Source organism: Pseudonaja textilis, chromosome 5 (genome assembly GCF_049901715.1).
Source record: "Pseudonaja textilis isolate UNSWEBS1 chromosome 5, rPseTex1.2, whole genome shotgun sequence".
NCBI classification, from domain to species: domain Eukaryota; kingdom Metazoa; phylum Chordata; class Lepidosauria; order Squamata; family Elapidae; genus Pseudonaja; species Pseudonaja textilis.
Window position 1 is genome coordinate 58241402 of NC_141994.1, and position 21939 is coordinate 58263340.

Genomic DNA, 21939 nt, shown 5'->3' on the forward strand with positions numbered 1-21939 from the left:
AATATGGGTTATTTAGGTCATTGCAAATAACATTTTTAGATCTAGCAGGATGGACCGTTTTCAAATTTATAGTATACCCGACTTAAATCTTGCATAAGGTCAACTGATAAAAATCTGTTGTAGAATACATGCAATTACACTGCATTGCAAATTTTACTGCTTGCTGTTATATATTTAAAAGAGAAGACAAAGTTAGAGATACTGATATTATAATGAAATAATAAAAAACCTCAGTGTTAAAAATATTTCACATTTAAGGTTTCATCACACATTACATTATGTTCTATGATAAATACAATATCAGAAATAAAATATTATTTTACTATTATTGGAATGGAGACCCCAAAGTATCACTTATCAGTTGTGATCACTAAGCCTACGAAAGCTTTGCACAATTAACATAAAAAGTTTTCAGCCTAAGCTTTTATACAATCATTAAAATAATTCACTTTTGCAATCCTATATACAGGAAGTCCTCGACTTATGAACACAATTGAGCCCAAGATTTCTGTTGCTAAATGAAAGATTTGTTAAGTGAGATTTGTCCCATTTTATGACTTTTCTTGCCACGGTTGTTAAGGGATTCATTGAAATTGTTAAATTAGTAACCCGGTTGTTAAGTGAATCTGGCTTCCCCATTGACTTTGCCTGTCAGCAGCTCACAAAAGGTGATCATGTGACCACAGGGCACTGCAATTGTCATAAATACAAACCAGTTGTCAAGTATCCAGATTTTGATCACGTGACCACGGGTCATAAGTGTGAAAAAGATCATAAGTCACTTTTATCAATCCCGTTGTAACTTCAAACAGTCACTAAATGAACTGTTGTTAGTTGAGGACTACCTGTATAGTAATAATTTTAACTGTTATTACAGTGATCCATATTTCAAAGATCTAGTCATGGAGCCCTGGGAATGCTGGTAGTTCTTTGATGTTAAGTTGAAAAAGACTGGAACAGCAGAATCATATTAACACCATTCAACAAAGTGACTTTTATCGCCACCCAAAATTGGGGTGACTTATGTGCTTTCTCCCAGGGGCATCCTCAGGTGAACCTTCCCTTGTGCAGTTGTGAGCACCATCTTGACTTTTTGATGTCCCTTGTGGATCCTTTCCTGTTACTCTTTTCCATGGCTGTGTATGGATTTTATGTGCAAAAGGAAAATACTAACTTCTTTAATTTTCCCCCATATCACTCCACCCAATTACTCAAAAAGAGACCATATTAATCAACGAAGCCATCAGATTCTTCCATGCTGCCTTGAAGTTTTAGTATTGAGAAATCAAGTGATACGTGTTTGAAATATATAAAGCAGGCCTTTGAGGGCAAATTCATTTGGAGTTGTTGTTTGATATTATCTCTTGGCAAATATTATTTTTGATTCTTGGTATATATATTTAGTATGAATGCTTCAGTAAAGAAATCGGAGGTTGCTATTTTCATAGCCACACTAAAAACAATGTATGGTATAGAATTGCATGAAGCATGATTTGTCAACAATCGCGTACGGAATATTTTTATGACTCCTTCTTACTCAAATGTTTAAAGACTTCTTTTTTTCAAACTCTTTGAAGCTCTGACTCTTTCATTCAAGAATGGAAGTTTGTCTGTTTCTCTAAAGGTAGAGACTGAATGTTCCCCCAGGGTGACAAGCTTATGACTAATGTCTTTCACTAGATAGTTCTCCAGTCAATCCAAGTATATCTTAGATACACTCCTTGTCCTGAAGGTATCAACTATAAATTAAGCTACCTCTCTTTCTCATGTTTTATCTCTTTACAACATAGGTAATTGTAAGATTTCTGCATAGTATATAGCAGTAGTAGACAGCTATGGCCCTTTTATGACCTGTGGACTTCAAACTCCTAGAATTCCTGGGATGCTGGCTCAGGAATTCTGGGAATTGAAGTCCACAGGTTGTATAGTTGCCCACCTCTGGTAAATAGGCTATTCCACTGGCTTTATCAGCCTCCTGGGTTGCTAGGAAACATTGAAATTTATGTTTCCTTGCTTGTTCAGACCAGAGATGGATTAAAAGGTAGCCAAGATGTGTGTCAAGACCTATAGACTTAGATGACAAAACTCACTGCTCCCTGACAGGAACAAGACATGTTCCCTAATTCCCTTTAATTGTGAAGTTGAGATAAATTTGTTTTATGATTTTAGGTTTGGAGTTATTTTATGCAACTGTATGCCATTTTGTATGTGTGTATGATATCATCACTAACCAAAATAAAGCAATATTGATTGATTGATTGATTGATATAGATTATTCCAGGTTGTAGGAAGAATTCCCTTCACTTTGCAATATTGCAAAGAAAGAGAGTCTTTGCTTTTACTATTTTGCAAACTGGACTTGGATTGTTATGGTTTTTCACTGAAGTTTCCTTCTTGGTTCTTATTGTTAGCTTGTATGTCATTTGAATGTCAGATTAATTTTATCCCAGTTTAATTACCCAATCATGGGACAATTTTCACTTAGCTTCAGTGCATATTAAATCATTGGGATTCAGGATGTTGTTTGAATTCTTCTAATGGGTAATTTATTTAATGAAGTAAGGTTAAAGACAACATGGCTTAGGACACTGCGTGATCCAAGTTATCTCTTAGGTTAACTTACATTGTAGTGTTTTTTCTAAAGATAGAACAAAGCGGAAAGGGAAGGACTTATGATTATGATCAGAAGTTCTCAGAAGAATGTTGAGTTACTAAAATTTTTAAAAAACATTAAAAGCTGAGATTTCAGGAATTACTTTTTAGACAGTGGTTGATCCAATATTAGGATTTGAATGATACATTATAATTAATCCAAAGCCATGTACATCACAGTGAATGGATCTAATGTATGATACTCAATCCAGTATAAAAATTCATACTATGATTTCTTAAAGGCTCTTAATTTCTCCTCACCACCAGTCAAATACTGTGTGAGAAGTCTTTTTTTATCGTTGCATTAGTAGAAGAAGCTTACCTTCTTTCTTCACTGACAGTAGTCTACTGCCTTAAGAATTTCAGCCAGGATTTAGTTCACAAAAGCATTTTTTTTTTAATGCAAGACACTGAGCTTTTATCAACTCTCTCCTGAGCTTTTACAGTAGTCTGTCCTTTATTTGCCTTTTATTTAATACGATGCTTTTGAATTGTGCATTTCTTACTGCAACAGTAAGTGGAAATGCTTTAAGTAAAAGGATTATCTATTGGCTCATTTCCCAATGGATTTATTTGAAAGTGTGAGTGTTTAAGAAGCACAGGACCTATCCACCAGTGGATTTCTTAAAGGAAGATGTAGCTGTCTGGAGGCAAGAATTATAAATATTAATAATAACTGTCAATCGATTCTGGAAGTAACTACAGAAGAGGCAGGCTTAATGTTACAATGACTCCAGAATATACTGTATTAACTGGGGTTATAGATATGAACTCAAGAGTTTTATCTGCATCTGCTAAGGTTTCCATTAAATTATATATATTTTTTTAATTTAGCCAAAGAGGTAGGAAAGTAAATACATGGTTACTTTAATTAATTAAATGATGGATACGTTCAGGGGAATCTGCCGAGAGAGAACGATCCAATTCTGCAAGATTAAGGATGCGGCTTAATCATCAAAGCTCTGTATTCTCTGGAAAGCACTGAGACATTTCAATATTGGCATTCTTTGTGATTCTTCTGGCCTATAAAACTTGATACAGATAATCATTAACTTAAGGCCAGAACTGAGACTAGTCACCAAGCAGCGTGATTGTTAAAATAGCCACACCTGATTTTGCAACGCTTTTTGCTGCAGTTGTAAATGGTGATCATGTGACCCTTAGGATGCTGCAGTTCTCACCAATACATACCAGTTTCCAAGCATCCAAATTTTAATCACATCACTGTGGGAGTGCTGGGCTTGTCATAAGGGCCAGTGCAATGGTCATAAGTGCAAGAACTAAGTCATAAATCACTTTCTTTGAACAGCTAACATAAATGAAAACAAATATAGGTGCTTCTCAACTTACAACAGTTTGTATAGTGACTTTTCAAACTTACAACGGCACTGAAAAAAGTGACTTATGACCACGTTTCCCACTTTGCAGCATCCCCATGGTCATGCGACTTACATTCGGATGCTTGGCAACTGGTTCATATTTATGACGGTTTCCGTGTCCCAGAGTCATGTGATCAACTTTTGTGACTTTATGACAAGCAAAGTCAATGGGGAATCCAGATTCACTTAACCACCGTGTTACCAATTTAACAACTGCAGTGATTCACTCAACAAAGGTGACAAGAAAAGTTGTAAAATGGGGCAAGGTTCACTTAGCTTTGCCCCATTTTACAATTTCTCACTTAGCAACGTAAATTTGGGACTCAACTGTGGTCACAAGTTGAGGACTATCTGTGGTCATAAGTTGAGAACTACCTGTAGCAAAGAAAAGTAAGTTGCCTGTTTTGTGCCATCCAGAGGGTATAATTGTCAATCAATACAATAAAGGGAACAGAAGTCCATTTATTTATATTGTTGTGCATTGACATAACTTTGTGAATAATTCTCCATTGTTTGCAGACTCCAGAGTAAAGATTGTTGAAAAACATTTCTTTATCTGAGGCTGAGCATGGTTGAAAATTGGCATTTGGCTCGTAGGTGGAAATAAATCTGGTAGAAAGATATAGTATAAATCTCTTATTAGAATATACCTGTAACTGAGAAAGTTTAAGAGCAGTTTAATTTTCTGTGAAACATTTGCAATTTATGTTTAGTGGCAACAGCTTTTGGTTTCCTTGTCGCTTTTTCTATCTTTTAATTTCAGATCATTTTGCATGGTTGAGAAACTGTTTTCTGGAGACTATAATATCCATACAGTAATTCCTCTAAATGCCAGAGTAAATGTTTAAAGAACTGTGTAGCGATTGAAGTTCCTTAATACAGGAACTTCATAATTATACATTAAAGTGTGCTTTATTGCACATGTATCCCTTTGAAGTTAAAAGAAGTTTGACCGGAATGTAAGACCTGCAATTCTCAAAAGTGATCATCTGTTCAATGGAGTCTGTTTCAGGGATTTCTTTATATAGCAATGAATTTTCATAGAAAGAAAGAAAAAATCTGCATTGTTCTTTAGTTCTTTTCCTGCAGAATTCTTCAGTTTCTAAAAGAGAAGCACTGGACTTCATATCTGACATTGTTAATTTTCGACACAAGGAACAAAAGGGTTCTGTTTTGTATGAACAATTAATTTCAAATTTACTTGAGCAAATAGGGCATATAATTCCATGGGGATTATGCAACTAAGAAATTAATTACATCAATTATTTTGGATGTTGCTCTGTTTTCTTTGGTACAGATTTTTTTCTCTTCCAATATCTCTCTGTCGAAAACTAATTTTTTAAAGGGAGTGTTTTAAATATACTTTATTATGTTAAATAAACCGCAGATGAAATATAAGATGGTGCCTTATTTTTCTTGGAACATTGGAATGTTTATAGATCAACCAGGCTTCAATTATTAATAAATAATATATTTTGCCAACAAATCCATCTAACTGAATAAGTGTGGTAAAATGGCCCTACATAGTTGAAAAATACATTTTCTTGTATATAGAATTATAGGTCAAGGGACTTGATTTCATGACCTCAAATATGTGGGCTAAGAAGAATGAAGGAAATGAAAGCAAGGAGAGAATATTATTGAAGACTTTCAACAACTGGAAAATAATGGATCTGGTTTTGTTGTTAAGTTTAACAAGCAAAGTTTGAAACCTGGACAAATTTGGGCTCCTGAAATTGAAACTTTTTTTAAATAAAATTTTTATTTTTATATTTTAAAAGATCTCTTTTGGTGAACAATGTGGTTCCAGGTTTTTACATTTCAATACAAACATCACCTTAGTTACTTACATATTCATCTTTCCTATTCAATTTCATATCATATCATTACTTTTCCCATTTTCCTTTAAATATTCTCAAATATTCTTATATTCATCACACTTATTTTATCCATTACCAATTCATATTATAACTTACTGAAATTGAAACTTAATGGCAAAATCCCAACATCAAATCCTTATTAGAGTACTTGATTTCCCCATATGCGGCTGTTTGTTGGAATATTATAAGCTAACCATTTTGTGAGGATCCTAATGATAGACTGCTGGTTTTCTAACTCTGAAGATGAGGCATCCAGCTTTAAACTGATAAGATCCCTTCCTTTTTACTTTGAAATCTAATCTAATCTAGCCTTTGTTCTAAATAATTGCTTTTCCTCTGAGTGAGAAGAAAATAAATAAAGGAAGGATTTCTGGCACCTTAAAGGCTAACTGATTTATAGTGATACAAGCTCTCCAAGAGTGGAAGCTGCTTCATCTGATGAGACAGATATTAGTCCATCCGGTTCCCCCCACCCCCCAAAAAAAAAGTATTCAGGAGATAGTATTGGTATATAAAGAAAGTTATCCAAGTTTTATGCAAAGAGTTATCCAAGACCCCATTTACTGGATGCTAAATGCCATGAACCCAGATGAGTTTGGGGTAACCCAATGATTAGATCAGATGTAAGGCCTTGAGAAACTATCTACTAATTTGTAAATGAATTGCTAAACTGGAGCGGCTCAACTATCAAGACAGGCAAAGCCTTGGTGTATTTGTAGGCAAACACATCTGCTTATGTTTAAATTAGATCAGGGTAATTTTATCCAGGGATACGGTGGCTCAGTGGCTAAGATGTTGAACTTGTCAATCAGAAAGGTCAGCAGTTCCGTGGTTTGAATCCCTGGCACCGTGTAACAGAGTGAGTTCCGGTTACTTGTCCCAGGTTCTGCAAACCTAGCAGTTTGAAAGCATGTAAAAATGCAAGTAGAAAAATGGGGACCACTTTGGTAGGAAGGTAACAGTGTTCCATGCGCTTTCGGCATTTAGTCATGACCATGGAGACGTCTTCGAACAGCGCTGGCTCTTCGGCTTTGTAACGGAGATGAGCACCGCCAGAGATGGGATCCGACTGGTAGAACTACAGGTTCTGTTGCTCTGTGTTGTGTGCACATGCGCGAGTCACGCGAGTGCTATTTACAACCTGCTGAGCTGCCCGGACAGCTGAGCAGCGCTGCTTGCAAGTGCGCAGTGGTTGGAAAAGCCCCTTTTTCCTGCTTTTTCAACTGCAGCTGTGTCGCACAAAGCAGCTGTGGTTGAAAAAGCAGGAAATAAATGACAGATAAATGCCCAGGTGGGTGAGTGGGCCAAAAGAGCAGCAGACATAGAACCAGTTCTATGTCTGCTGCTCTTCAGAGCTATCGGTTCTACAGAGGTGGACAGAACCGGTAGAAACCCACCCCTGAGCACCGCCCCCAAGAGCTGGAAACAACTAGCACATATGTGTGAGGGGAACCTTTATTTTTACCTAGTTTTATGCAGAGAAGGAAAAATATGGATTGAAGGATGAATGAGACCTCTGTGGCAAGAGTCTGCTTCTGTTTCCTTTGATGTTTGAATCTCGAAACAATGCAAATAAAGCATCTTGATTGTTTTGTTTTGAGTATATCCTATGAAGACTTATTTGAGTAATTAATATGCAGCTCCCCTTAGCTTTATTTTCATAAGGGAGTTTCCATCGAGATTCACTCTAATGCCTCTCACCCAAATCTTATGGTTTGTGCTCTGGCAAAGAGATTAAAATTCTTTTAAGAGTAATTAATGGGTCCTTTAAATAGTTGCCCCAACAACATGGCATATTTTCCCTGTTATTGCAGGTTTACTTAGTCTCACCACCTTTATTAATTAGAGGACCACCTTTATTAATTAGAGGTAACCAGATCAGGAGGTTGTATAGCACTTGTGAAAAGGAATTTGGGCGTTTTGCATACAGCAGATGTCCATTTGCGTATGATCAGCAACATAATCCCCACTGCAATGGGATATAATGGAAGGAAGAGAGCAGTTGTAACTCAGGCACTTCTTGAAACTTTAAATACTGTTTGCATGCAAAATTCTTGCAAACTTTTGTATGACATTAAGATACAGAAAGATTTAAAAAAAACATCACTGGAGACTTACCATTGTTGTGCCTAGAACTAGAACTAGCATCATGTATCCCAAATTAAAACTTTTGAAAACACGAAAGTGTAAATAAAAAAACCTTCATGAAAGAGCCAAATTTTCTAGATTTCTTCTAGACTCTTGCAGTTCTAATTAGATTTCAACCACTTTCAAAATCTCTCTCCCTCCCTCCCTCCCTCCCTCCCTCTCTCTCTCTCTCTCTTTCTCTCTTGCTGTCACCTTCAACATTCCTTCTGTTCTTGTTTAAATTAAAACTATTTAAATTAAATCTAGTGAGGGAAATCACATCACCATAGTATTTAATCTTCTCCAAAACTTTTAATGAAGTAATTTTTTTTACTTCTGCTATACATTTTGAGCATATTACTACCGTGTTTCTCATATAATAAGTCTGGGTCTTATTTTTTGTTTGAGCCCCGAAAAAACGGCTAGGTCGTCTTTTCAGGGGTGAATAAATTTCTTTCTCCCCCTGGCACACCCTCACCTAGGGTGCCCCGCTGGCAGCTATGCCTCGCCACCAGCTACTCCGAATAGCCAATCATGGTGGAGGGTGGGGGGCTCCCTTAAGCCCACCAAGCGCTGAAGACCTGGGTCAGTGGGCAGGCGGGGGTGTCTGCTGGCAGCATTTCAGCTGCTTCTCAGGCCTCCGTAGCTTCCACGGTTCCCACCGGTGCTGGCGCCTCTTTCGCCAGCACTGTCTCCAACAACAGCGTCTGAGTCGCTCCCGCTTTTCCCCCGTCCCCGTAACAAAAGGAAAAAAATATTTTGAGGTACCTGGGAAGTACCAGCAGCAGCAGCGGGAACCGTGGAAGTTACGGAGATGGCTCCCCCACCCGAGAAGTAGCTGAAACGCTTCCATGGTTCCCGCCACTGCTGCCGCTGTTGTTGGAGATGGCGCTGATGAGAGAGGGACAGCTGCAGCTCGGCCTGAGTGCTTGGAATGCAGGAACGGGCTGCGCACTAGGACTTTTGCAAACTTGCAGAGCCCGAGGCTGGAGCACCAAGGGTAGCAGCAGCAGAGACGCTCGCTCGTCTCTTTTCATGCCCCCCAGCCGCTCAGGATTAAACCAAAACACAGCGTGCGGCGCTCCTAGATACTTCAATGTTTTTTTTTTTCCTGTTGTTACGGGACGGGGGAAAAAGCAGGAGTGACTCAGATGCTGTTGTTGGAGATGGTGCTGGCAAGAGAGGCGCCAGCACCAGTGGGAACCGTGGAAGCTACGGAGGCCTGAGAAGCGGCTGAAATGCTGCTGGACATCCACTGCGATGCCGCCCACCTGCTGACCCGGGTCTGCAGCAAAGGTGCTTGGTGGGGCTAAGGGAGCCCTCCGTGCTCCACCATGATTAGGAGCAGCTGATGGTGAAGCCTAGCTGCCCTGGGGCACTCCTAATGGCAAGTTTCCCCTGCCTCCCCCCCAATTTCGCATGTTTTAAACTAGGTCTAAATTTGGGGAGAGGGGCTTAATTTCATTTTATGCCTAGAAAACATGCTGGGTCTTCCTATGGAGGAGGGGTATTGTTGGAGAAACATGGTACCTGCGTTCAAGAATCTCACAACTCACATAAACACCAGTATTCCAGTTTAATCAACTATGCTGGAGACCTTAGGGTGAGACACTCAGCCTGAGAGAATGACTAAAAAACAAATTAGAACAGAAATCTGATTGCAACCAAAGAAATACAGTAGGAGAGCTCAAACATTTCAATATTTCAGGAATGCAATACAAAATGGGGTCCCTACCTCTCACATTTTCTGCAGAAATGCTTAACTTTCCAGGTATGGGTAAAGAGTTTCATTAATCCACAATTCTGTCCTACAGTTTATCTGCCATATGTTTCTTCTAATCTACACAATTTGGTGGTGGTCTCGGGAGACTGGGAAGGAAGATTAAGGAATGCTTGCTCTGGTTGTAATTGAAAGATTCCAGACCATGACAAAGTAATGGAGGATCAATAGCTGGAGTCAATGTAAAATAAATAAAAGTTTATTGATGCAAGAGACAGCCAGACTGTACCATAATTCAAGAGTGAGCAGGCGCATTCTTATGGGAACAGTTTTTTTCAGTTTAAAGATAATGGTGCATCTGATTTGGGGATGGCTTATGTCCTGTTTAACCATGCTGCAGAATTCTAAGTGAAGGCATTATTTATTTTAGGAGTGGGAAACCTATGAACTTTCTGCTGGTCTGAAATACCAATGTTTTGTGTCCACTCAGACTCCCTGAGATCATGTTGAGCTCAAATAGTTAGCAAAAGGTCCACACAATTTTAAATCCGTAATCAGTCTAAGATATCAGAGAGTCAGGGTGCCAAACGACCCTCAAAATAGATGAGCTTATATGTCAATATTTTAGGGGCCAAGATGTATTTAAGCTTCAGTGGAGATTAGGCTGAAATCTAGTTCAATACAATGGGGTATATCTAACACAGCTGACTTCAGTACAATATTTACAAACATAGGCACCATTGATCATTTAATACATGACTTTTGCCCTGTAGATCTTAATAACTGTCACGCTTGTTAGCATTGCAATATGCAAAACAGCATTTGCAAAATGATGCCCCCCCCTCTCTCAATTCAAACTTATCTTTCCTGAATGTTAAGGCAAAGAAGAAATTTAACCCACAAAAGATTTAACCTGATTAATGCTGATGAAATCAGTTTTCAAGGACTGATGATTCATGATAGTGAGAATTAGTTTTTAAAAAAATGCCATGATAGACAAGAAAGGCATTTTCCCTACAGTAAGTGGCAAACATCCTGAGATATATCCTCAAACCACTTGGCTTGGAATGTAGAATTGCTGTGGCATCTGCAAACATAGAATTGAATTATGTTTATCTGCCTGCCTGCCTGCCTGCCTGCCTGCCTGCCTGCCTGCCTGCCTGCCTGCCTATCTATCTATCTATCTATCTATCTATCTATCTATCTATCTATCTATCTATCTATCTATCTACCTATCTATCTATCTACCTATCTATCTATCTATCTAATTTATATGCCATCCATCTTGATATCCAAACCTATTCTCTATTGATAAGAAAGGGAGGAATTCTTTTGACAAGGCTTTAACAAATGAAATAAGTGCAAAGAATACATGTATTTTTGTTTCACCTTTTCTGGATTGGTATATGGCAGGAGTGGTGATCAGACCTGGTTAGCTACTGGCTACCATCTGTAATTTTTAAAAAACCAAATCAAATTCAGCTTTTTCCATGTTTGATTTCAAGTTCCCAACAGGCAATTCAAGAACCAAGGACAGCTAAAATAAAGAGCAGCAGTCCTAAAATAATTGTAAAAATTTCTTTTACTTTGGAGAGCTGTGCACCCCAAGACTGATCTTAAAAAAACATAAAAGGAAGAATATGAATCTTAAAGTTGTCCTTAAGCAGTTCTTGGATAGCAGTTCTGGACAGCAAACAAGTTATATGTAAAATGACTTCTCTGTTTATAGAGAATCAACTGTGGTTTCTACATTTGTATTTATAGAAATAGGCTGAGATACATTTTACACAAGTTTTTGTTTAGTGCTGTAAGGAAAGTTTTCCAAGTATGGTTACTTTGTTATTTCTGATCTCACTAATACAACATAAAAGCAGTCTAATCATTTTTTTGTTTATTCATAGAAACCCACCTGGTGGGACTTCCAGATTCTCTGAATGCTGTTGTAATATTAAATTTCAAAAGTAGTGCCATAAACTTCTGTGCTTCAGTTTTACTATGCAGAAACACATTTTCCAAGTGTTACTTGATGTTTATTCTTGTATTTTTCCTTATAACTGTACAGTGTTCCCAGTTTTAGTTCAGAAAAGATAGGGTGTTCCACTACTGAAGTTTGAAGTCCGTTTCATTAAAGCAGCTTTAAGTGGCTTTTGAACTTCCTATTGCTATTGATAAAACAATCGTAACATGAAACTGTTGGAAATGTAACTACGCACAAGGAACATATTTTCACATGTGGTGGACTTGCCCATGTGCTCAGAAATTTTAGAGAAATATTAGAAATTGGATTTTAAATATAACAAAACAAAATTTAAAACTTGAACCCGAAACCTTTCTGCTAAGTATGATAGATTCAAACATGGAGAAAAAATATCAATATTTAATTTTGCATATCATAACCGCAGCCAGAATAATCTACGCACAATCTCAGGACACTACAACTGTGACAAACATATGCTGATTGCCAAGTGCTGAAATTTTGATCATGTGAGCATGGAGATGCTGTGATTACTTTAAGCATCAGGGCCAGTCATAAGTCACCTTTTTAAAAAAATTGTTGAAACTTTAAATAGTCACTAAATGAACAGTTGTAAGTTGAGTATTACTTGTATTATTCTTTTTATTTCTCATTAATCCTGGTTTAGCTTTCCAACTGATATAATTCAGCAGCCTCAGATCTACATTCACAGGTAGTCCTCAACTTACGAATAAGTTAAAAAAATTGTTAAATGAATTTGTCCCATGTTACAACTTGACTTGCCACGTTTGTTAAGCAAATCGCTGCTGTTGTTAAATTGGTAACACTGTTGTTAAGTGAATCTGGGTTCTCCATTGACTTAACGTCTCGGAAGGTTGCAAAATGACTCCTAAATATTGCAACCATTATAAATATGAGTCAGTGCATCCACGGGTGGGATTCTACCAGTTCGCACCTATTCGCTAGAACTGGTTGTTAACATTCTAAGCAGTTCGGAGAACCGGTTGTTAGAAGAAATTACTGGCCTAATCCTGTAAGGAAGGCAGGAAGGAAACATTCTGGTGTTGCTTACAGAAACTGCCTTTCTGTTAACCCTTACTACATTCTTGGCAGGACTAGATTTCCTGTCTCAAGAACGTCTCTGGAGTTTTTTTCCCCCTCCTTTGCTGGTACTTTGCTTGTGTGGAGTGACCATTTTTCACACTTACGACTATTGCAGCATCCCCACAGTCATGGCTACTGGCTTACTGGAATTACACCAGTAAGGAAGGCAGGAAGGAAACATTCTGGTGTTGCTTACAGAAACTGCCTCTCCGTTAACCCTTATTACATTCTTGGCAGGACTACATTTCCTGTCTCAGGAACTTCCCTGGAGTTTTTTTTTCCTTCCTTTGCTGGTACTTTGCTTGTGTGGAGTGACCATTCAAAGTTACAATGGCACTGAAAAAAGTGACTTATGACCATTTTTCACACTTACGACTGTTGCAGCATCCCCACAGTCATGAGAGGCCAGGTGAGGAGATGCGTGCCTCGATGTGAGTGATATTGAGTTGGCCACACCGAGCCAATACATGACCACCAAGCCATGTCTACCCAGTCACATGACCACCAAGCCACGCCCACAGAACCGGTTTGTTAAAAAATTTGAATCCTACCTCTGAGTGCATCTGAATGTAAATCATGTGACCATGGGGATGCTGTAATGGTCATAAGTGTGAAAAGTGGTCATAAGTCACTATTTTCAGTGCCATCGTAACTTCGAACTGTCACTAAATGAACTGCCATAAGTCAAAGACCAATTGTGTCACATGATTTACTGAAAGCTTATTTTTCCTGCATTTCTACAGGAGGTTTGCATCGGGCTAGCAGCGTTCCAGAGTATGTATATAAAGACGCAGTGGAAACAGACTTTATTTCAAGACCATCTTTTGCAACATCCTATTGTCAGTCTCATCAGGTGAGAAGGCTTTAATAATGAAGGTTTATATGAATGTAGATTAGGTCTTATTTAGCTGCTTGAGTGGCAACTTGTTATTAGTGAGAATACCTATTAGGTTTTTTTCAGGTTTTGTACTTAAAGTGCAAAGATCTTTTCACCATTATTACAAATTCAGCTAAGCTTTTATATTAGTATCTATTGATTTTAATCTTAGCTTCCTTAAGCTGTGTTGACTTCAACTCCCAGAATTCCCTCGCCAGTGAAATAAAAATATGTGGTCCCCCCCCACAAACCTCATCCAGTCTCCTCTCCTTTCCATTCCTTCTCTCTCAACCCATTTCTTCCTTTGCTCAAAAAATATTAAATTAGCCTCCATTTGATATCAGAGGAAACTATTTTGGAACTTCATTGCAATGCAGGGGTTTAAAAGGGGAGGTCTCCATAGTTGGGAGAAATATCTGTAGTTCCGTGGTTTCTAGTAGCATGTGTCTTCTAAACCAGGGGTGTCAAATGTCACGTGACCTATAGGGACTTTTTCCCCCTTTGCTAAACAGGATGGGGCAGGGCCAGCATGTGATGCACCCAACCCACGGGCTGGGAGTTTGACAGCTCTGTTCTAAACAGTTCCCTGATATCATGTGTTTGTTTCAAGGGTATGTTTGCTGTTGGAATAGGAAGGCACAAATTCAGTAGCTGAACACAGGTAGTCCTCAACATACAATTGGTTGCTTAGCAGCCGTTCAAAGTTACAACAGACCCCAAGAGATAATTACTCCCTGGATTTGAGTTTTGATGTTCGCCCCTCCTCCCATGGTCTCATGTATACATTTTAGTCCATATTTAGAGTTGTTTGTAGCACCCCACAGTCACATGACCATGATTTATTATGTTTGTTGTGGAAACCAGCATTTTCTTCCAAATTCCAGCAATAACGCCCCATCGCAAACAATGGGTTTGCTGAACAACCGCTGCAAAAAGGTTGTAAAATTGGGTCTGGTCACACGGTAATCCACTGTATGACCTTCACAACTTCCAACCAAAATTGTGGGCTCGCTTATGGCTGTAAGTCGAGTACATTGGAGAAATTTGGTTACTCAGTCTTATGTGCACTTATTTAGTGTTAAGGCATACTTGACTTCTGAATAAACACATGTAGGACTGCATTGTTAATTGCCCACTTTGCTTGCAAAACTTGACTCCTTCTATTCATTATTACCAAATAGTACTTGCTGTGATTAATGGACAGAAAGAAATATTATCTTATAACAATAATCATTTCAAATTGTACAAATGAATTACTATCCTAGCTATATAGCCAAACCAAGATAGAATCAAAACAGAGATATTTTAAAGAGAAAAAAAAACTGCTCTCCCATACAGTCTCCCTAGCAGGAAGAAATTTAATCCTCATATCAGGCTCTGGGGCTTCTGACTGTACAAAAGCCAAGAAGTATTTTGTCTTTGTTATTATATTTTCCAGGCATAATGTGGATCCTGTAGACTCAAACATCTTGCTTGGATTAAATTGTATGCCCCAGTTTTAATTACAATGTCTGCATTTATGTAATTGCTTGCTTTGCCTTGTTATTTCTCCACTAGCAGTAATCTACTTTGCACCTGCCTAATTCCTCATGTAGAATTAAAAATTGTTTCGTCTATTTTTCATGCAAGGTTACAACAATTAGGTTACACTGGGAAGGGAAGAATAGGAATGTAATATAAACCTATGAGGAAACAGCAAACTGTGTTTTCTGTTTGGTACAAGGTAACTGAAATAACCTTGAAAATGGTTGTGGCTGTTTGTAGAGAGTAGTAATTGAATCTTGTAGGCATGACCTTCACACATAATCACATTCCAGAAAAAAACACTGCATATAGAATGATGAAAGCTGAATGCAAGAAAAACGGGAATCAAAAATAGGATGGTCTTTGCAGTCCTGCACTTGTACATTCAGAGGAATGGTGGGTGGACTTTGGGTTCCCTTTCACCTACCTGATGGAATTCTTGGGGTAGCCATTATCTTTCAAATAATCAATTTCAAATAACTTTTACTTTGTTTGCTTTGACAGATTGGCTCCCAAAGTAGCTATGAAAATGGCTGGGGTCCTCGCAGCCTCCCTTACAACTACAGGGCAATGGAAGAAAGGTTCCACAGGCAGCCTTTGAAGAGATTGGAGGTTTCTCCAGAAAGCAGCCCCGAGAAGCCATTTCTCTTCCACTCTGACATGCGCTATAACAGGGCTTTAACAGTTCGACAGAATGAGACCAAGAGATCCTGTGCCTTACCCCCAAGATATGCTCGCTCTGAAATCCTTGGCTATACAAGCCGCAGTGCTTCAAGCAGAGGGCCCAGGCAGTTCTACATTGGGCCAACCAATGAGACCATGGTGGACTATGTACCTTTCAGTGCAGGAATGCCACTGTATCAGCGTGTGGGGAATAGCCGGAGTATGAGCAATCTTTTGGAGAAGGAGAATTACCTCACTTCTGGGGCTGCAGTGGGCCAAGTCAGATCTTCTTTGCATTCCCAAGTTGAAACCCAGCACAGGCATTCGAGCTGGCATCCGAACACCATCAGAGCCCAGAGCACGAAGGAAAACTCCCTGTCAACTTCATTCGCTGAGGCAGGTGGGAAAAGGATGACAATGACTGCAGCTATGGCCGCTGCTGGAGCAAATGGCACCATTGAGCATGAAAGGGTATCTGCCAGCAGATCTCAAATAGGGTATGTCTTTGAAGATGCACCACTATTAGCCATGCCCAGGACCAGGGGTGTCAAACTCAGTTTCATTGAGGGCCGCATCAGGATTATGTTTGACCTTGGGAGGTGGGGCTGGTGGGCATGACAAGCTCAACGTTACTCGTGTTGGGAGTACCCAAGCTCCATTTTCACTGCAGGAGGCCACCACAGCCAAAAATGGAGCTTGGGAGGCAACGTTCCCGAGCTTCATTTTTGCTGGCAGAGGCCCTGTGGGCTGGTCTGTTGCTGTTTCCAGGGAGGCCCCGCGGGCCAGATCTAAGCATCCTGCAGGCCGGATCCAGCCCATGGGCCTTGAGTTTGACACCCCTGCCCAAGACTATTCACTTGGTGATAGTGCACTTTCGGTTCACATCAAAGCAGTATATAGAACATAAAGATCCCTTAGTCCGCCAAACATTGAACACTATGTTAGTTAGAATTATGAACTGTAATTCCCAGAAACTCAGTTCCCATGACCAATAGTAAAGAGTTCTAGGAAATGTAGTTTAGAAACATCTGAAGGACCACAGATGTTCTCCACCTATCTGGCATATGATACATTTTATATCCCCCTGGGCAGCAGAATTATGTCCACAACCCTTGCTTCTGCCTTCATGCATCTTCACTTTTGAAGTGCATAGTACAGTGAGTCTGACTTTTCTACAGTAGCAATAGCACCTAGACTTATATACCACTTCATAGTGCTTTCCAGCCTTCCCTAAATGGTTTACAGAGTCAGCATATTGATCCCAACAATCTGGGTCCTCATTTTACCAACCTGGGAAGGATAAAAGGATGAATCAACCTTGAGACAGTCAGGATCGAACTCCTGACAGCCAGCAGAATTAGTCTTCAATAGTGCATTTTAACCACTGCGCCACCACTTTCTTTTCTGGTTTCTGATAATGCAGATAGCTTGATTTGGGACAATTTTTGTTAATGAGTTTGTGGTTTGTTCAACAAAGAAATGGCTGGCAGAATTTAGTTTAATACACCATAGGAAGCCAGCTAATATTCTTTGTAATGAGTCCCAGCCCATTGAACTAAACCAGACAGAATTCTGAGTGTACACAGCTAAGTATGTGTTGTTACAATTGGTTCATTTCCCAAAGGTATTAGAATGTTAGACTTCAGTTTAATTCATGATTAACCACTAATTCTCATTTCACAATTCTCATTTCATTTGTTCACTTTTGGAATTCCTGCTGCATTCTACAGGTTCTTAGTGATTGACTTTGTATTTCCTGGAATTAAGTTTGGAACTATTAAGATATATAGTGTCAAAAAGATAGAAGGGAGTTATTCATATAATGTCAGGTCAGAACAAGTTTGTGGAGTGAGCTAGTTCCAGCTATGACAACAGCTAGATTGAAGGTAACAGCTAAATCTTCCAGACAATACCAGGGCTTGCTGATGCAGGATAGAAGCCAGGTATCTCAATTCAGATAGAAACAGCTGATAAATTTGACACGTGTAAAACAAGGATGTGTACACCTTCAAAAAAATTTTCTTGAAATAGGGTTTATTTTTCTTTACAAATTATTCTTGGCAGTTCTAATTAGGGAGTGATAAGCAACTGAGGCATAAATATCAGGGTTGCAATGCTTAAATGACTGGGATTGAATCTACCAATCAAATAGATACAAATAAATTATTTTTTTAATCGAGTAATACTTTGCCAGTATACTTTCTTTTTATAAAGTTATTTTTAACAGAAGAAGAGTCATTCTCCTTTAAGAAAGAGGAAAATCCCTCTTCTCAGTATGTTTCTGATAGTGATACCTCAATGTGTTAGGTCATATATTTAGGTATGAACCTAGCCATTGTTAATGAAGTGAATTGTGTTTAGCCAAACCCAGGTAAATAACAGGAGTGGCTTTAAGAGTAAGTTGCATAAGAAAACTAAGTTTAACAGTAACTAGAGAGCTAAAGGATCTCTAAGTTCTACATATATTTGAAAGTAAGCAGAAGCCATGGAATAATTGAAACTTTTCCTCTTTACCAATCCCGTACAATAATTATGAGAATGAAAAAAGACATCATTGTGCACCTTCAACCATTTAAAAGAAAGATGCAATATAATGTAGCAATGAGTAAATAACACTTATTTGGATTGATAGTACTCCAGTCAAGAGGCTAGACAAATGGCTTGGAGATTTGTTAGAATAATTCATGGTCTGAATCTAGAATTTGTCTATCATGGAAGTCAACTTACATCTTGCTAAATCTCAGAAAGATTCCACTTCCTAATAGGCTTGTAAGGACTTGTTCTATGCACCAAAGAATTCTTAAACATTTGGTTTCTATAGCTTGGTTATATCCATCCATAGATGTAGGCAAGGCTGAGACTTTAAGGACAAATATTGCCATCATGTCTTATTATGTTCTAAGATTGCTATTCACTGAAAGAAGCAAATAGAAAAACTGAGCTGATACACAATAGATGGAAGATCTTCAAAAATATATCGGAGAAGTAAAGAAAACCTTTGTTTTATATCTGTGTGACAGTGGCAATTTTAGACCTCAGACTCTGGAATTATCAGCGTTAATTGAGAGTGGCTGGAAAAATAGACTCATACTTATATAACAATTCAGTTCATGGATTATCGTCATAGTTTTCCATAAGCACAAACAATCACATTGCCTTATGCAATGGATCTGCAATGGAACATCATACTAGTTTAAATGCACAGAGCTGGCCTTATGGTAATTGACGTTCTATCTTTCAAAAGAGAACAGCTGGGAAGAGAATACTACTGATCCTACACCTGTACCTGCTCTGAGACAGCTAATATGCTTTGCCTAGTAGTAAGGACTATTATTATAAAATGTTCCATCAAGGTAATTAGTGTGTGGGGATTTCTTCTTCTTTAAATCATCCATAGGATTTTTCCTCTTTCTTGCTAGCTAGTGGCACCAGTACCTTCCAAGTGATTGGAAGCTTTTGAGGGTTAAGTTCAGTGTATCTAATGAGTTTCAGGTTGGAAAGGCTACAGTAATATGAAATTTTATACAGCAGTTTATCGAAAAGTATATACACTGCTCAAAAAAATAAAGGGAACACTTAAACAACACAATGTAACTTCAAGTCAATCACACTTCTGTGAAATCAAACTGTCCACTTAGGTAGCAACACTGATTGACAATCAATTTCACATGCTGTTGTGCAAATGGAATAGACAACAGGTGGAAAGCATAGGCAGTTAGCAAGACATCCCCAATAAAGGAGTGGTTCTGCAGGCGGTGACCACAGACCACTTCTCAGTTCCTATGCTTTCTGGCTGATGGTTTGGTCACTTTTGAATGCTGGCGGTGTTTTCACTCTAGTGGTAGCATGAGATGGAGTCTACAACCCACACAAGTGGCTCAGGTAGTGCAGCTCATCCAAGATGGTACATCAGGTTTGCGGGGTCTGTCAGCATAGTGTCCAGAGCATGGAGGCGCTACCAGGAGGCAGGCCAGTACATCAGGAGACATGGAGGAGACCATAGGAGGGCAACAACCCAGCATCCGGACCACTACCTCCACCTTTGTGCAAGGAGGGACAGGCGGAGCATTGCCAGAGCACTGCAAAATGACCTCCAGCAAGCCACAAATGTGCATGTGGCTGCTCAAACGGTCAGAAACAGACTCCATGAGGGTGGTATGAGGGCCTGATGTCCACAGGTGGGGGTTGTGCTTACAGCCCAACACTGTGCAGGATGTTTGGCATTTGCCAGAGAACACCAAGATTGGCAAATTCACCACTGGAGTCCTGTGCTCTTCACAGATGAAAGCAGGTTCACACTGAGCACATGTGACAGACGTGACAAGGTCTGGAAATGCCGTGGAGAATGTTCTGCTGCCTGCAACATCTTCCAGCATGACCGGTTTGGCAGTGGTGTGGGGTGTCATTTCTTTAGGGGGCCACACAGCCCTCAATGTGCTCGCCAGAGGTAACTTGACTGCTGGTGCGGTTGGCCCTGGGTTCCTTCTAATGCACGACAATGTTAGACCTCAGTGGCTGGAGTGTGTCAGCAGTTCCTGCAAGACGAAGGCGTTGATGCTATGGACTGGCCCGACTATTCCCCAGATCTGAATCCAATTGAGGACATCTGGGACATCATGTCTCGCTCCATCCACCAATGCCACATTGCACCACAGACTGTCCAGGAGTTGGGGGTTGCTTTAGTCCAGGTGTGGGAGGAGATCCCTCAGGAGACCACCCACCACCTTATCAGGAGCATGCCCAGGCATTGTAGGGAGGTCATACAGGCACGTGGAGGCCACACACTACTGAGCTTCATTTTGACTTGTTTTAAGGACATTACATCAAAGTTGGATCAGCCTGTAGTGTTTTTTTCCACTTTAATTTTGAGTGTAACTCCCAAATCCAGACCTCCATGGGTTGCTAAATTTGATTTCCATTGATAATTTTTGTGTGATTTTGTTGTCAGCACATTCAACTATGTAAAGAACAAAGTATTTAATAAGAATATTTCATTCATTCAGATCTAAGATGTCTTATTTTTGTGTTCCCTTTATTTTTTTGAGCAGTGTATGTTCTATATAATGACTTCATACAAGAATGATCTATGAAAGGATAGATGAAACGTATTCTGAAGTGGAAAATGGTTCTGCTTAATAATATATTGTCTAGAATTTTGGTTAGTTTTGGTTCAATGTGATGTTGGGATTCAAACATTTATTGAGCCCATAAAACCTCATTCATACCTAGATCACATACGCTTTGGGTCCTAGCCTTGCTATTGGGAGATTGTGGTTCTTGATTTATTTTGCAGTCCAATGTGGTCATGAATTGACTGAACATCCACATTATAAACGAAAGTTATATTCTAAGAACTGTTAAGAAAAGATATTGAATTTTTACCTCTGTTAATTTGAACTTTTAATATCATAAATCTATAATCCTTTTTACCTTTGTCCACTGAAGATGACATTTAATGACAAAGCTGTTGTATTACTAAAGTTTCTTTTATGATACCACAAGACCAGCTGTTTTTAACCACTGTAGGTTCTGTTTGGGTCAGAAGTTAAATAGATTCAGGTCTGCTTGGATGGGAGACCCCAAAGCAGTAGAAACTGAAGAAAATATCCCAGAAAAAGACAGTGGCAAAAATTTGTACCAAGAAAGCTATATGGACACGATTATGTCAGACTCCTCTTCAAAACGAGTTTAACTTTGCCTTCTCCTGTTGATTTGATGTCTGTTTATGTTTAAATCATCCAGGAATCCAGAAGGAGAGATGAACCTGGAGCGTGCAGTAAATATATTGCAAATGGAAAGTCCTTTGTCCTCTCGAGTTCTTGCAGCAATTGTTTTTATACAGCACGAGAGCTTTCAGAGAGCAGAAGCCAGAAGGAAAGTGAGTAATAATTTTCTTTCTTTCTTCAGATTTTCAATACTTCTTGCATATAAAGTCTTATACCGTATTTTCTGGACTATAAGCCACTACTTTTTTCCCACGCTTTGAATCCTGCGGCTTGTACAACAATGCAGCTTATCTATAAATTTTTCTTTGCTAA

At 39.0% G+C, this 21939-nt stretch overlaps 1 protein-coding gene across 1 annotated transcript in view; it reads left to right on the forward strand.

The window, feature by feature from the left end:
* Window positions 1–21939, forward strand: part of PKP2 (plakophilin 2) — a 64844-nt gene that overhangs the window by 1854 nt on the left and 41051 nt on the right. The window contains exons 2-4 of the mRNA XM_026722301.2: window positions 13581–13690; window positions 15743–16398; window positions 21644–21779. Coding sequence (XP_026578086.1) covers window positions 13581–13690; window positions 15743–16398; window positions 21644–21779 — 902 coding nt within the window. The remainder of the gene's footprint in view (window positions 1–13580; window positions 13691–15742; window positions 16399–21643; window positions 21780–21939) is intronic.